Source organism: Gastrolobium bilobum, unplaced genomic scaffold, assembly GCF_033153095.1.
Source record: "Gastrolobium bilobum isolate Gb01-03AN ecotype WA unplaced genomic scaffold, APGP_CSIRO_Gbil_v1 utg16078, whole genome shotgun sequence".
Lineage (NCBI taxonomy): Eukaryota > Viridiplantae > Streptophyta > Magnoliopsida > Fabales > Fabaceae > Gastrolobium > Gastrolobium bilobum.
Window position 1 is genome coordinate 114,838 of NW_026896197.1, and position 18,063 is coordinate 132,900.

Here is an 18,063-nt window from a genome sequence, read left to right on the forward strand (position 1 = left end):
GAGCAGGACGTGTCAACACCGGAAATGCAGAAAGCAAGCACTGAGGAGCAAAGGATTTCTCACGATATCAACGAAGTCTTTTCCCTCCAAACTAATAAGCTCAGTACAAATACGAAAGGTTTTCTCAAACGGATAGTCCGAAGGACACCAAAACGTGTTGAGCAAAACAATTTTACAGGGACATGTGGCGAGAAGGGGAAGCGTTTTCACTTCAAAAACCACCCACGCTTACCCTTAAACACCCACATAACAACACTAGCATTTAATGCTTCTGACAGTCAAACGTCTAATCCACCGTTCTTAAGCGGCTAAAAATCATGATGACACTTTAACATGATTACCGCGGCAAACAGAAAGGACATATGGGATGTAACTACCGCGCTTAAACAAGCATATAGCTCACAGCTTTGCCACATGACAAACCCGCAAGCTAGGGGGCAACTGATCCGGATAAAGTTTAGGCCCATTAGAGGCCCAATGACATACGAAGAAGCCCAAACCCATTAAGGATCCAGAGCAAGCGCAATTGACAAACTTCGCGCATAAGACGCGATGCCCTCATCGCGCAGGACAGAACGCGATGCCCATATCGCGGATAAAACCGCCTTTAGGAAGCTAACTTAAGGCCCAAGGCAATCCCACCACGCCTTTATTCCAATAAACGAAAAACAGCTCCAGCTTGCCGCGACTCTACGACTGGACATTAGAGAAGATAAGGCTACTCAGGTCCTAGCACTGACCTGCAACCCAAGCCTGGCCACTCAGAGGTCAAGCCGCCTTGCTAAGGCGGCATCATAATCACTATATAAACAAAGGATACAACACCAAGGTATGATCATCCTTTAAATTAATAACATACAAACTCCTGCCTCTGATACTGACTTAAGCATCGGAGTGTCTTCGCAGGTACCCCCCTCCCATTCGGATTCATCGCGCTACAACAAAGGACATAAATATAGTAAGATCCAGCTCTGATTCCAGGCCCAAGACCAAGAACAACAATCCACATCTCAACTGTGTGTGTTTAGGCTCGATACATATTGGCCAGCCCATATTGTATTTGGTATGATCAGTTAGTAACAAGCGAAATTCAGTAATCAGCAATACTACTCTCAATATTGTATAACTCCCAACCTTATTTTATTTTACTTTTTAAATAAAAAATATACTTTTAATGGAGAAAATCTTAGTACTCCATGGTAATGCTATGGGATTTGAAGTAAGATTTATTAAAATATAATTTAAATTTAATACAATAGTATGTATAATTATGCAATACATATGTGATGATTTTATTAAAAATGAATGTAGTATCCTCATTGAGTAAATATCATTTTGGATCATTGACAAAAAATACGGTCGCCATTTTAGTCCTTACAAAAAAAAAATTAGTCTCAAGGTCTCTAAGAAATTCAAAGTGGGCCCATTTAGTTAAAATCGTGTTCCCTCACAAATTCAAAAAATATCCACATTAGTCCCTCAAAAGAACTAAAATGGGTCCATTTTGAATTTCTCAAGTACTTCGAGATTAATTTTTTTGTATAAAAGACTAAATTGATGACCGTATTTTTTGTCAAGAATGCAAAAGGATATTTACTCATTCTCATATTACGTAAGAACTTTTTCTTTTAATGACTACACAATAGATGTCATCACTTAAAAAACAAGTCATGTTTATAAAATACTGTCATTATTTTGGTCCCTAAGTCATATTAGCTTTATTTAGCTGACTTGTAAACGTTTACGTGGTGAAAACTTTCTCAGCCATTGGCGGGAATTTCGCCCGCATCCGATCCCCAATTCTTGTTCACCCCGGATGATCGTGTTGGGTGAATTGTGACCTCGTACGATCGTGTCGGGTGAGCAACAGCCGCTTCGTCACAGTACTTACTTATGGGCTAACGGGTCACACTTTGGCCAAGTATCTTACAAAGAGACTCCCGAGAGCCAGAAGTATTAAAGGAATGGCCATAGGAATGGGCGCATCATGACATCGCAAAATATTTCCTCAACATGGATATCTTTTTATTGTAATGGAAAATAATCAATTCTTTCAAAAATAAACTTACGTTTCTTAATAAAAATTCTTATTTTATTGTATAAATATCATATGAATTTTTTCTTATTCATAATAAACGAATGTTTTTTTTTTAGTGCACTATTTATTATTTGTCTAAAATAAAAATTCAAATTTTTATTTTAAATCTATTTTTTATTTACCGAGAATTTCAGTATTGGCCCTGAAAAACATTTTCTCGTGTTGGATGAGAATTCAATTTAATCTTATGTTGTGATTCTTCGATTTTCGTATAAAATTTTTCTTTTCTTTTTCTCTTTTTAATAAACCTGGAGCTAGAGCTGGCAAAATGGGCCGAGCCCGCCGGGCCGGCCCGCTCCGCCCGCCAAACGGGGCGGGGCGGGCTGAGTTTTCTAAACCCGCTGCTCGCCAAGCCCGCCCCGCCAAGCCCGCCAGCCCGGTCGGGCTGATTTTTTTTTATTATTATTTTTAGTGTAAAATGTGACGGGCTTGGCGGGCAGAGATATCTAGCCCACCTTCAATGGCGGGGCGGGACGGGCCAGCCCGCTTTTTGGCGGGCAGGGGCGGACAGCCCGCTTTGCCACCTCTACCTGGAGTCCATCACTACTTAAGTCATAACATGATAATTCAATTATACGAGAAAATCAAACCCAAAGTTTTAATAAACTTTTAATAGACCAAGATAGCATTTCAAGTCATATACAGCTATGAAAATATTTCCTGTGCTCTCGTTGTACCTGTACCGATTACTTGGTATATTTTTTACCAATATAATAAAAAATAATATTTTCATACTGTTCTTACTTTTATATTTATTTTCATTTATATTTTATATATTTTTATTTTTAGAGCAAATATAATTTTTGGTCCTCGACAAATTTTATGATGCTCTCCTTACTATCTAGCAAATAAAAAGGCTATTCGTGGTTCCTAAGAAATTTAAAATGGACTCATTTAGTTAAGATTGTGATACTTCATAAATTCAAAAAAGACCCACATTAATCCCTCAAAAGGACTAAAATAAGTTCACTTTGAATTTTTTAGAAACCACGAATAACTTTTTTATTTGATAGGAATTAAAGCGAACATCTTAAAATTTATTAATGATAAAAAAAGATATTAACTCTTATCTTTAATAAGAGAGTATTCTGGATGTACTGAAAATGAGCTCAGAGAGGTAGAAGCGAATACATTACAAAATTATTAGATTTAACTCCATTTGTCAGGGTCCTTCTCTTATCTTTGTCTGTATGCTTTTACGGGCTTGGCCTGCCCTTGCATGAAGTAGCTAGCTTAGGTAGATTTGATTATGTATATGGTTCAGACTTCAGACACAGACAAACTGAAGACAGCAAATGCTGTTCTCAACATCTTTTCTTCATCATTTTCATTTCTTATTTTTGTGGGCAGTGAACAATCACAGAGTGTTATAAAATAAAAAGAGAAAAGAGAAGAAATAATAAAAATACTAGGCTAAGTCCAGCAATATTTCAGTATATATTTTTTACCGCACTTATTATAGAATACTTTGTTTACAAGAAAAATAAACTTAAAAAGCCTAAATAATAACGAGGAAAAGTATTTAATTTGACGATGCTTTCAATCCTAAAATGATGTCATTTTACTAAATATTAGATAAATTTATCTAAATTAACTTTTAAAAAAAATAATAAATATGAGTGTTCAAAACCAAACTATTAGAAAAAAAATTAAAAAATTTGAGTCCCACAAAAATACAAAGCCGCCCATTAATTTTCTCCACATATCTCGTCAGCAAGAATAATCATCTAAATGCAAAAGCATAACTTATACCCAAACAATTTTTTCAAAATTGTGCTGGATTTGACTGTAAAGTAATCGAGCAGGTCTTTTAAGTTCTGTATGTCTGCATGTCAGTTTTGTTTACAGTACGGCACGTTATTAACATTTATACACCCACATCAGTAATCTAGTAATTGACCCAGCTGTTGAAAAGTGAAAATCAAACTCTTGGAACAGTGTTTAAAATGTCACTGTTTATCAATTTTTTTACCTAAATGTTACACGAACAGTGTTATTTCTCAATCTGCTACGGGAGCAAGTTCGCTTTCCGGTGTAGCGAACTCGGTTTGCTGACGTGTCACGTTTCTAATGGACATTAACTTAATTTTAACCAGGTTCGCCTGCATGGTAGGCGACCTTCATTTTTTTTTTTTTTTTTTAAATTTGATACTTGTTATCCACTAAAAATGTGACACGTCAGGAAACCGAGATGCTACACCGGGAAGCGAACTTGCCCCCGTAACAGATTGAGAAATAACATTATTCGCGTGGCATTTAAGTAAAAAAATTGATAAACGGTACCATTTTGGTTAGTATCCTCAAACTCTTGACCTTTTACCTAATTGTGTGATGAGTAGGGCAGCTGTAAGAAAAACCGTACTGATAATATTCATAACCATACATAATGTGCCACCTAACGTGATGCTACTAATTTCTTATTCAAAATATATGTAATTTGGTTAACAAATAAAAATACATTATAATGTTATATGATGGGATATTAAAAAAAAATAATTATTATATAAGAAAAGTGTATAATCTTTTAAAGTATATAAAGTTATATTTTTTTTTTAAAAAAAAGAAATAAATTATAGGAAAAAGAGAGTATGATTTTTTTTTTTCTTTCTCTATCATATGATCTATTTTTTTTTCTTTCTTAAAAGAATAATCTTTTATTCCTTTAAAAGGATATACATTTTTCCTTTATGATATATTAGATAAGTATCTAAATTAAGAAAAAAAATCAATGACATTAAATATAAGAGAATAAGAAATTAATTATAAATTTTTTATATAACAGTTTAAGATATAATTTCAATGTTATGTGATATATTTTTTAATAATTTTTTAACCTAATTGGACTTCACAATTTCATAATTACATCATGATTTAAATCTTAAGGTAAGTTATACTTTATAATTGGTAGTTGATTTTTTTCATATATATATATATATATATATATATATATATATATATATATATATATATATATATATATAGGCTTATCGTTTCTCAAGCTGCTTGAAATAACTTTATCTCCGGCCACTAAATCACAATCGTACAATGATGGATCAATGGTGATAAAGGAAAAGAGAGAAAAAGAGAATCATAATCATTCAAAGGTGAATCAATTAATATAAGGAAATAAATAAATAAAATGATGTAGTTTTGAGATAACCGAAGATAAATATATCTCAAGTAGCTTGAGAAATATTTTCTCTCTCTCTCTCTCTATATATATATAATTTAGTGTGTGTCCTTTTAAAGTATATAAGTTGTGTCCTTTTAATTTTTTACTCTATGTACTCCAGGTAGTACATAGTTATAACATGAAAAATTATTTTTTTTCACTTTTTACGTCAGTTGATGTGACTGAGGAGAGAAAAAAAACTTTTTATATTATAACTATATACTATGGGAGTACATAGAGTAAAAAACTAAAAAAACACAACTTACATCCTTTTAAAGCACAAAAAGTTTTCCATATATGTATATATATATATATATATATATATATATATATATATATGGGAAATGTTATATTTATAAATTTTTTGTTTACAAACTCTTACAAACTACACTATGTCTGACCGGTAATACACTTTTGAGTAGAGTATTACCGGTGAGACATAGTGTAGTAGTTTGTAAGTTTGTAAAAAAAAAGTGTCAATATAACCATATTCTCTATATATATACCTTGCTTACACATGGTTTATTTTATTTCAATATATTTTAGCGATTGTTTCTTAAAGATACCTTGTTATGGCAATATTTATTCTTTAGTACCTACTTACAACCTATAGCCTTATTTTATTTCTGCAAACTGACTAGCTACCAAATATAATTTTGCAGCAGAGAACTCATTTCATCATTTATGGCTTGTGCCCACAGTAGAGATTCGCTAGATCTCATTGCTTCTTGATAGGAGAATGGATCATCCTTTAGATGATAAGTGAAAAAGTCTTCGCCAAAGTCTTTGGGAACTCTCTCGTAGATACTCTAACTGAAACTGATTCAATAGCTAATTGTGTAGGGTTAGTGTTAGACATACTCGCTCAATATTTTATCAGAGATTTTAAAATCATATATGTAGATCCAGAAACAGTTAAGCCATAATTTTTGAGAAACTTATTCTTAAAGAATTATGCATCTCTGGATTCTATCATCGTGTTTATAGATATATCTAAAAACCTATTTGCAATATGGTCTTATGCATTTCTTAGATATACACAAGTAATGATTCTAGGTCATACCTTAGGTCTCTTAGGATTGTGTATTCTAACATAAGCAATACAACCCCAGGTCTTAAGAGTATAATATCTACAAGAACGCTAATGTCATATCTCATAAGGTGTCATTGACAACTTAGAATGCGACAACCTATTCAGGATGTGATTAACAATCAAAATCATTTCTCCCCAATAGGAGGAAGGCATGCCAACTATAAGTAACATAGATTTTAATATTTTAGTTAATGTCATATTCTTTCGCTCAGGAACACCATTTGATTGGGGTGAGTGAGGAAGGGAAAAGTTTCTTGAACCCTATCATTGTGTATTCTCCTCATTTGTCACTCCCAAACCTCTTAATTTTCAAGTTGAGTTGATTTTCTACTCTTGACTTGAAAATCTTGAACCTTTCAAACACTTCATCTTTCTATTTCAACAAATAGACATGACAATGTCTTGAAAAATCATCTATGAATGTTATTAAATACTTCTGACCATCTCTAGTAACATAATTTCTAAAGTCACAATGGTCAAAATTTATCAACTCAAGAAGTTGTGTGCTTTTAGAAACCGACTTAAAGGGTCTTACAAAGATCTTAGTCTGTGCACATACTTCACATTTGTTAAATCGAATAGAGCCATTCAATGGAATATCATGAGTTTTAGCTAGATGTTGCATTTTCCTGTAGTTCACATGTCCAAGTCTATTATGTAACAACTTTGGATCAATCGAAGTCAAACTCACATGGTTTATGCTTTCAGTATCTAAGCTCAACCTATACATGTAATTAAGTGTAAATGCACGGCTAAAATAAAACGAGTTAACTGATAAAGCTGTTATACCATTCATAGTTGAGAAAGACATACCAGCTTTATCAAGAAAACTCATAGATATCAGATTCTTTTTAAGTAAAGATACTACTTTAACGTGTTACAGAGTTAGTAATTTACCTGAAGAGAACATCAAATTTCCAGTTCCAGGATGAGTCATATCTGTCTCACCATCACTGCAATTTTACATGGTGTCTTTCACTTTTATGACCTCAGTGAGTAGATTCTTGTCATTTGAAGCACGACAAGTAGCTCTGCTATCCAACCACCACTACGAAGAGACAATAACCTTTCCATTCTTCATCATTCCAATAAAAGCTTGAGGCTCAGGTTCATTAGTTAACATATTAGCCTCATTTGTGGTGTGTTATTCCTTAACTTATTTGGTAGCTTACACTCTGCTGCCTAGTGACCCCATTTTTCACAGTTATGACACTTGCCCTTCTTCTTTTTGAAAATAGTCTTTTTGGCCTCTAATTGTGAAGAAAATTCACTTTTTGGTGACTTGAACTCCTTCTGAGTTTTATTGAAATGTGAAACTAAGTTGGCAACAGACTTTTGTTGTCCTACTTGTTCCAAACTCTTCTTAGAATAGTTTTAATCCTCAATATATATTAAACTCTTTAATACATCTAGTCCAATATGTTCTTTCAGTCTGTGCATTTCAGTCTTGAAAAAACTCCATTCAACATGTAGCTTACTCAACACAAGATTGACAAAAAGATTGTTAGACATATCAGATTTATCATATTTTAGTTTGTTCCTAATGTTCTCAAATTCACTTAACTGAGAAGTGATACTTGAATTCATATTAAATTTGAATCCAAATAACTTCTCTACTAGAAGAGTTTTGGAGAGACCCTCATATTTTTTGGAACTGAGCATTCAAGTGATCTCATTTTTTTTTTGCTATCTTATACTCACTATAAGCCTTAGTTAGACGATGATTTAGAGAATTTAGTAACTAATCCTACAAAAATCTTCATCTTTGTTCCATTGATATTCATCCACATTTTCAATGGTAGAGATGCAAAATCATTAAATACATTATAAAATATTTCACGTTCTTTCATGCCAAATTGAACAGGTAATTTTCAACCATGAAATTTAGTAACATCAAATGATTGCAGGTATATAATATCATAAGAACTAGATTTAACCATTTTAAATCAGAGCTAAGAGTTAAAAAAATACAGCTTGTAGTCCATGGACTTCACAAATTAGAGCAAAGGCTTTAACTTTCTTCAAATTGCTCCATAGAGTTGGAACTTGCCAAAACAGTTCCCAAAAATGGATTCGAAGCTCACAAAAACCTTAAGATTTTGTTGCCGGAAACTCATCGAAATATTCTCTGGTTATTGGAATATTCCTCTAAGGATAGAATATTCCTGCAGAATATTCTGTTTCACAGAAAAATGTACCTGAAACTTCAAATGGTCATATCTCCTTCACGCAACCTCCGTTTGAGGTGAATGATCAGTTAAAATGATTGTCTCGACAAGTAGAACAAAGCTCAACAGGTTTCACTTCCTAAAAGTGGCTGAAATTTCTGGGATCTGTATCAAAAACTTGAGGCTGTAGTATTTTCAAACTCAGATCGAAGAAAATCCTTTCATCGAATTGCGAAAGTAATCACACATACGAGTTCCTCTCGATGAAATCTTCAAATAAACACCTTATTCACTCAAATCCGACACACGAACCTAATACTTGAAGATTGTTGGAGATTATTGGTTTGAGAGAGAAGGGCTTATAGGTACTCGAAGTGTTATACAAAGAGGCAACAAAATTTTAGAATGCTAAAAAATTCTCTTTGGGAGAGATAGCCTCATCATGATGTGAATGTCTTCGGCCCGAATAAGATTGCTTCCCGTGGAGGATATGCCCGTGGTTTATCCAAAAATAAAATAAAGATTGGAATGCTCGACAATATTATTTCCAACTTATAGGAAACCATAAAGATAATACAAGCTATTGAGCTCCCGTCTATATGAATCCAAATAATCAAACTTTCACCTATATAATATATTAATGGGTTTTATAAGAGTTACGTTGTAGGAAAAGTGATTGTGTAATGTTATAGAGATTCGTTTTGCGTGCTATAATTTTTTTTTTCTTTAAAAAGTGTGGGCCCCACAAAATGTTGTGTGTGTAGAAAAGTTTTTCTGATCATGTTAAAGGACAAACTAAAATCCCTATATTAATATATCCAACAAAGATTCGTACACTCGTATTTTGGTATAGCTCTCGGCTGCCGAGCTGATTACATATAAGATCTGAATGAATCGCATATCGTTCACTTTTCAGAAAAGGAAAAAACACAACCAAAAAGCTAAACAAACTAGAGCAGTTTAGATATTATGAATCACAACCCTTTTAGGAAGCTCCCTTCTTTTTCTTCTCCTCATTTTCTTCCTTCTATATTGCTTCGTTTCATATTATTATTACTATTTGTTTCGTGCAAAACAAAGGCTGTGTTGAAATTGCCACCAAATGTTTCAGTCCCAGCAGTGTTAGTGTTTGGAGATTCGATCATGGATACGGGCAACAACAACAACAACTTGCTAACAACTGCTCGGTGCAACTTCTCACCATACGGTCAAGATTTTGAAGGAGGGATCCCAACTGGTCGATTTGGAAACGGAAAGGTTCCATCAGACCTTATAGGTTTTGCTCTTTCTTCTCTTACTTACCCGTGTCCTAATATGCTACCCAAGGAAGTGTGGAACTAAGCGGGTCTACAATTTAAAAAAAATGGGGCTCATGGCAATACTAATAAAATAATAGTGAAATAAATGAAGTTATATGAGTAATATTTTTCTAATGTTAATAGGTGAGTGCTAAGTACTATGAAAAAAATTTCATCCAATTGAATCTTACAAAGGTGTTACTTTTTGTCATAACAAAAGGGATAAGTTTTTATTTATATTTTTATTATTAACTTTTAAATACACTTTTCCCCCTTTCTACAGTTATTTCACTAAATCTTTGGGGTCTGCTATTAACTAGTTTTACATAAAGTGTCTTTTCATGTTAACAAAAAATAGTTTAATTGGATATTTTAAGCTTCGGTTTTTTACTTTTATACATGTAATTAGTCTTTTCTTTTATTTGTATGTAGGTACAACTAATGTAATTTAATGGGCCTTGGCCCGTTTATGTTGCCAAAAGAAATAATGTGATTTGAAGTTTTTTTTTTCTCTGGCTAAAGTAATATTAAAGCCATATCAAATGGCGGTCATCTATTAGCTTTAATTAGTATATCTTAATTTTTGTGTTGTATCAGTTGAAGAATTAGGCATTAAGGAGCTTCTACCAGCATATTTGGATCCAAATCTTCAATCTAGTGATTTGGCCACTGGTGTGTGCTTTGCATCAGGTGGGGCCGGATACGATCCTTTGACATCACAATTAGCGGTACATATTTTTAACTCCAAATTTAATTTCTCTCCAAAAGTATGGTAATATTTTTTATTTTACTTTTTTCATTTTAGTATGTCTTTATTGTAACTTTGTCACATTGTTATAACCAGTCGGCTATACCTTTATCTGGTCAACTAGACATGTTCAAAGAATACATAGGGAAGTTAAAAGGACTCGTTGGAGAGGACAGAACAAACTTCATCTTAGCCAACAGTATTTATTTTGTGGTATTAGGCAGCAATGATATTTCCAACAGTTACTTCTTGTCTCGTGTTAGACAACTGCAATACGATGTTCCTGCTTACACTGACCTTATGGTCAGCTCAGCTTCTAATTTCGTGAAGGTATGGTTAAGCTTCATTTCAATAAAGATAGTTGAAGCCTCAAGTCAAGCACATTTATATATATAGATCACGAGCATATTTTTATATTTTCAGTATTCCTATAATTAATATGGTATTCTATTACTTAAAATAGAAAATAGATTTTTACCAAAAAAAAAAATAGAAAATAGATAGGATTCAGGTGATATTAATCATAAAGGAAATGATAAAATAAATATTAATAGATGGATTTTTTTTTTAATTTTAATAAGTGATATATCGAGCCTTTAGTATTAATATTTAGTATTACGGAGTACTAAATATATTTTCATAAATCTTAACCTTTAGCCTTGATTTAACCTTTACATTGTGACATTCATGAATTTACAGTTTAAATTCGTAATTAATTACAATAAATAGTTCAATACTTAGATCTATTTTATAATTGGTTAACTACATTATATTGAAGTGCATGTTCAGGATGTCTTTTTTTTCAGCTTATATTCTTCTTATAAGAAGAAGCTTAACTAAATAAGTTCTTACAAAAACTCTTATAATAAAAAAAATATAATGAAGAAAAAAGTCCATAATTGAAAATTCTTATGAAGGGAGTTTTTTTAAGTTGTGTCAGCTCTTTTGAAATGAACATCTTAAAAATAATTTTAAGATAAATTTATATAATCATCAGCTTAAAAATAAATTTTAGCTTAAAAAAAAAGGTGACAAATAGGCTCGAAGTCTGTGTAAAATCTTATTTGTGCAACTATATTTTCCTTATCACAAAACACGCAAATTCACGTTTTTTAATTGTTTTTATGATTAATTAATTACCTTACATACATGTATTTTTTTCCTTCTCAATGCAATTGAAAGGAAATTTATCAATTAGGGGCACGAAGGATTGGAGTATTCAGTGCTCCATCAATTGGGTGTGTGCCATTTCAGAGAACGGCGGCTGGAGGAATAGAAAGAAAATGCATAGCAAAGTACAACGACGCAATAGAGTTATTTAACAGCAAATTGTCAAAGGAGCTGGGTTCTCTTAACCAAAATTTTCCCAATAGCAGGATTGTTTACATGGATGTTTTCAACCCTCTCCTTGATATCATCGTAAACTACCAAAAATATGGTAATTCCAAGTTTCAATTCTCTTTGCCGAAAGCAATCAGGTTAACATATATATATATATATATATATATATATATATATATATATATATATATATATTAAATGTTTAATAAAGTACATTTGTTTTTTATTTAGTCTTTATAAATTTTTTAATTTAATTTTTATATGTGTAAATATTGTCAATGTCATCTCTAGTATTTATTACTCTTATATAATATTGTGTCATAGGCAGGTCGTTTCTTTCTAAATTTTTATTTTTTTATTTTATGTATAATATAATAATTTTTAATAATAATAGATTGATAGAACAAATAATTACCCCTCCCTAAAAAAATTTATAATAATTAGTATCTTCCATTAATTTTTATAAAATTTATTATTTCAAATATTTTATTTTTGCTCTCTATTATATAAAATCCTGGGTTCGCCACTGTTCATAAGCATAAAAGTATTATAAAATATAGGAACTAATTTAAAATTATAAGTCACTAGTATTTTTTTTTCTGTATACTCATTTTTTATTTAGTTTTTATAATTTATTGTATTATAACTTTAATGAATAATACAGTGATAGCACTAGCTAGATGGCGAAAATTAAATTAAAAACAATTGTACATATAAAGATTAAATTAAAAAAAATAGTACATAACATTTAAATTAAAAATAAGTATCAATATAAAAATTGAAAATGTATTTTGACCTAATATTTACCATTTATTCTCGAGCATTTGTTAAAAAATTAGTTTTGACAAAGTTACTAGGTCAAACTTACGAGTGAATTACCATTTCTAATACTTTCCGTTGGTTCCAAGCATGTCATAAATGTTTTGACGCTTTGTCATATTCTTCACTTCAACAGTTGGATTTTTCAAAAAATTCCTTATATAAACTTATAAAATGTTTCCTTGTCATTGCAGGCTATAAAGTCGGAAATAGAGGGTGCTGTGGCACGGGCACAGTAGAGGTAGTGTTCTTATGCCATTTGGTTCCCACGTGTCCAAATGTTTCGGAGTATGTGTTTTGGGACGGTTTTCATCCTACAGAAAGCGTTTACAAAAAGCTCATACCTCCTCTTCTTCGAAAATATCTATACTATTTCATATGAGCATAATAACTTGTTTCAGTCTTTATAAATGTATATTTGCATATCATGATAGACTTAAAACATAATAAAATAGCTTATGTGATGTCTATTTAATATAAGTTTTTTCTTGCTAAAAAGTTAAAGCATGTATTGATGGAACAAGGTAACTGTAAGTTCTAAACCATGTTATTAAATCTGACCTGATTGAGATATTATGTTATTGGTTGGATTGGTTGATTCAGATATATAAATATATATAAATATAAATATATAAATTTAATTATATTTTTTATATTTAAAATGAGTTAAATAAGGTTCACTAAATAAGTTCAAAAATTATCTAATCACATTTTTGCAAGTTCATAAAGCACAAATAAATGGAAATATACGATATTACTATGTCAATTTAAATTGCAACTCAGAATCTCCATAAACATATCTCTCAATGACATTCAAAAGTCCAGATGTTGTGAATTCATATTTTTTTCAAATTCATCTACATTGAAATGACATATGTCACATTCTCTTAATTTATTGTTATGCAAATTACTTCAATATTGGAAGCTAAAATTTAAGATTATTGTAAAAAAGTATACTACTAGCAAATAAAATTACGAAATTTTTAAAAATGATTTCTACATTTTTTCTTGACAAGATAAAATAATTTTGATTTTTTTTATTTTATAAAATATATGACCCGACCGGGTCACCGGATTTGATGCATAACCGGTCCGATATTTGACTCGAACTTATCCGATAACCGATTTTTAAAAAATTGTTCGTCGAATCTCGGTTCTACCCGGCTCATAACACTGATACTAACTGATAGGATGGATGATCATATTTTATTTTTATCCATTTGCACTAAAAACAAAAATTTCAGCCTAACGTGGCTAAATTATCTTAAAAACGTGGCTAACACAAACAACCGCACTTTCTATGAACGTTGCTAATTATAGCGTTGCAATATTTTATCCACATTCATTATCTTACTTGGCCACATTTTGTTGAATGTGGTAACATTTATTTAGCCACAGATAACCGTGGCTAATGTAATGATGTGTTTTTTTTAAAAAAAAGAACAGCCACAACCTATTGTGGCTATTTTTTTTTTTTTGCTGCCATTGGATTAGGGCAAATAAAGACATCTAATATATCATTTCAGACAACAAAAGTGTCAATTACATTCCAAAGTATTTGGTTATTCTCACATATAGTTTCTATTTGTACCTCTGTCGTAACTTCATGTTTATAAATACCAATATTAACAAAATAAAAAACCTCATTTCTAAAACAAAAAACAAAAGTAAAATTATATAACTTTGCCTTAGATTCAGATGTAAATGAAACATTTGTCTAATTAAAGGCATAAATGAGAACATGCTCCTTCTGATGATAAAAAAATTGTCATTTGATGTGATTCCATCTATCACATATATAATGGATAATTCCTGCCTAAATATTAAGAAATATTTTTAACTATACTCAATAATATAGTTAAACTCTAGCAAAGTAGTCAAAATAATCAAAAGGTGTGTCCAAGGCACACAGGTTAGGCACCAAATGGAATAATAAGACCTAGCCCTTGGATAATGCAAGCATCTTGGAAAATTAACAAATGAAAGACCAATCAAGAACATACGCAATGACTTTTAGACGAAATTCCCAACAAACTTCACTGATTTGTTACCTGTAATATTTTTTGAAAAGTTACAGGTAAAACCACATTCTAGATGTCATAATTTCAGGTTGAAACTCTTCTCCCATAATTTTTTAACAGCTTCTGCGCAAGCATATAGCATTTTAGAAGCAAGTTGAACAAACAACACCCAAAATGTATGCCTGTCCTAGTCACAACTCCTAATATGTATTATTCATACTTAATGCACATGAAGTCACTTTTGATATCTTATTTATCAGTGTACAATATAAATTGCAATAATGTGCTCCAAGTTTCAATAAAAAAATTTAGGTATCAGGAAGTTATGGTATTTGTAAGTATCAAGAAGAAAATATAAAAGACAAACGTTTTGCCTCCATGAAATCCCAAATGAAAACTACTTGTGGATTTGTGTCACATTCTCTATGTTCACGTATATCTTTCTACGGGGGAAAATAAAACACATTTTTTTATCCTTTTACATGATAGGAATCATCACTTCTGTGTCTATGCAATGGGAAATTACAACACAATTCATAATATATAATATAGGCAATAGTTCCAGAACATAAAGACAGGGAATTTCCCAGAACACGAATATTATGAGCCCACCATGGGATTCCCAACATACGTGGATATAGGAACTATATTATGTTAGAAGGAAAAAATTACTAGAATCACTTGCAAAAAGAAAAATACATATACCAAACTGAGGCCAAATGCACCAATTAATTGTAATGTCTTCTCCCATTCTGAGACAATATTGATTGTGCTTGGTCAGATCAGGGCAAAGAAAAAAGCCTCAGCCCACTCCAGGATGGGGAATAGTAAAGTGATGGGAGCCATTAGTTTACAAAAAAAAAAAAACCTACAGATATGAAATGAGCACTCACCATTCCTTTGGCTAATGTCGTTACAAATTGTGTACAATGATCTGTTATCTCAAGCTATGTATTTTAAAAATATCGAAAGAGAGTACTCGATCTCTTGTATTGATTTACTAGCCCTCGGCTAATGTAAGAACCTGCACCAATAAATTAGGAATTTAACTAACTAATTATGAGATTAATGAGATAATTCCATAATTGACCCTAATAATTATAAGAAGACTTAAATATTTATGGTAAGTGATTAATAATGTTGAAAGTCGCTTTCCTCACGAAAAGTGCAGATACCGGTTTTACCTCACGGTCCAAATAAGTACTGATGAAGTATTCCGGAAAATGATGAAAAGAGTGTATATATTACCAGAATAATATATAGGACTAGTATAACAAGTTTGAAGTAAAAATAATGAGAATTGGTGTCAGAACTGATACTGGCTAAGTAAAAGTTCATACCGACAAAGTACTGCGAAAAATAAAATAAAAATATGACAAATCTTAGAAAAATAGCTAGGTTCAAAATCCAATGTTTGAGATTAAAATACTAAGCGTAGCTATTAGGGCTAATACAATGTGATTAAACTTAAACCGACTATAAATATACAAGTTACACACAACCCTAGGCTGATTTGATCAGCTCTACGTGTCTTGTGTGCCTCCATTTCTGAGCCTTTGGTGTCCTCACTTGCCACCACCCTCTTTTCTCTTGAAAACCACCAAGAGATCACATTTCTCCATGATTCTTCCCTCTAAATCATTGTAAACACTTAGTAGAGTGCTTCGTGAGGTTGAAGGTCAGCTTTTGCTGGTTGTGGGTACTGTTTGGGGAGGTTTAGAGTGTTAACTCGAGTTATGTGGAGTGGAAAACTTTTTCCTTGGTGTTTGAAGCTTCAAGGAGTGATCTTTGAAGAGAAATGACCCTTCTTGGTGTGCCATTTTCGTGCATGTTGAAGTCACAACCTAGGGAGCTGCCTAAAGAGCTCCAAGAGCATTCCTTTTTCTGTTTTGAACCATTGGTATGCATCACCACCTTTGTCTTTGAGTGTTCCTTGGAAAGAATGGACCTTGATGTATGTAACAAGTTAAAGTTAATAACTTAAGGGTGGGTAAGGTTAAACACACCTAGAAATGCATGTTTAAGCTTCTGAAATCGTTAAAAGAACAACCTTTGGGTGATATCTTTGCGAAAATGAAGAACTACATCCTGTCGCGAAATATTCGGATATGATATACGGATATGGATATCTAGATATGGGATTTTGGATATTCGGATATGGATATCCGGATATTCCCCCGACAAATATCCGGATATTTGGGAATTTTGAGATAGTGACGGTTCTGTGCAGACAGAACTGTATTATGGGTTTATGGACCCATGATTGGTTATGTTGAACCTCTGTAATAATTAACTAATTCAGAATCAAAGTGATTAAGGGCTTATGGCTTTGTGAGAAGCCTAAAGACATGAAACGTAAAAGGAAAGCGTTGTCTTTATGTCATATGCTTGTAGATTATGATTGTTGATATGATTATTGGTATAAATAGACTGTGAGAGTGCTGTTTGTGGACCTTGGACTTGGTTGGACTCTTAGCTTATGAGGTAAGCTTTTGTGTCCTCGGTTTAGCCATTGTTGGTTCCACCATACCCCATGGGGGAATGATTTATATGCATGATGTGTTTTCATGTATTGAATTTGAAATGCTATTGAGCTGTATGTGCAAGTGCCTTGTGATATGCATATGTTGTTCCATATAGATGGTAAGACTGAGTATGTAGGAGACATGCAATAGGGTGACTCGTGGGTGTGTGAAAGTGGTGTCTTGCAGTGATTGTAGGTAATAGACGTATGTAAATCCTGCATTTCTCTGGCCAGTAGAATAGTTGACACACATGACATGATTATTCTGCTGCATTGCACTGATTTTAGAACTTCTATTGTTTTACTGCTTTTAGAACTTATATTGCACATGTAAATGAGCTTGGGGTGGAGAAATCCTTGAGGACCCCTTGTCTTACTGAGATTTCTATTTAGAGATCTCACCCTACGTTTGGGGCACATTTTCAGGTTCAGGTAACTCGGGGGTTGAGACCTTGGGCGGCGGGAGGCCGGAGAGAGCTGAGATTTATGCTTTTATGATGATATGCTTGGATGCTGACCTGCTTTATATTTATTATCATGTTGTTGTTTTTGAGACTTTGTTAGACTTTGTTGCCTTATTTGATGAGCATGGAGGTTGTCCATGCCACATTGAATTGACTTTGTTGATTTAGATTAGCGTTGTATAATATATCAGGATTATGGTCCGGACTACGTGTTGTAGTTCCGTGATTTAGATACTCGCGTATTATATTTGAGGTTATTCAGTGTAGATAGTTGTTTATTTGCTATTTACATACAACCAATATTTTGAAAAGGACTA

At 32.3% G+C, this 18,063-nt stretch overlaps 1 protein-coding gene across 1 annotated transcript in view; it reads left to right on the forward strand.

Annotated features, from left to right (window-relative positions):
* Positions 1-7,750: 7,750 nt before the first annotated feature.
* The window catches only part of LOC133298197 (GDSL esterase/lipase EXL3-like), a gene marked incomplete at its 5' end in the record, with an annotated part of 38,011 nt that continues 27,698 nt past the window's right edge, over positions 7,751-18,063 (forward strand). Inside the window, 6 exons of the mRNA XM_061497455.1 lie at positions 7,751-7,776; positions 9,554-9,807; positions 10,427-10,557; positions 10,674-10,907; positions 11,760-12,015; positions 12,932-13,114. Of these exons, the coding sequence (XP_061353439.1) occupies positions 7,751-7,776; positions 9,554-9,807; positions 10,427-10,557; positions 10,674-10,907; positions 11,760-12,015; positions 12,932-13,114 (1,084 nt within the window). The remainder of the gene's footprint in view (positions 7,777-9,553; positions 9,808-10,426; positions 10,558-10,673; positions 10,908-11,759; positions 12,016-12,931; positions 13,115-18,063) is intronic.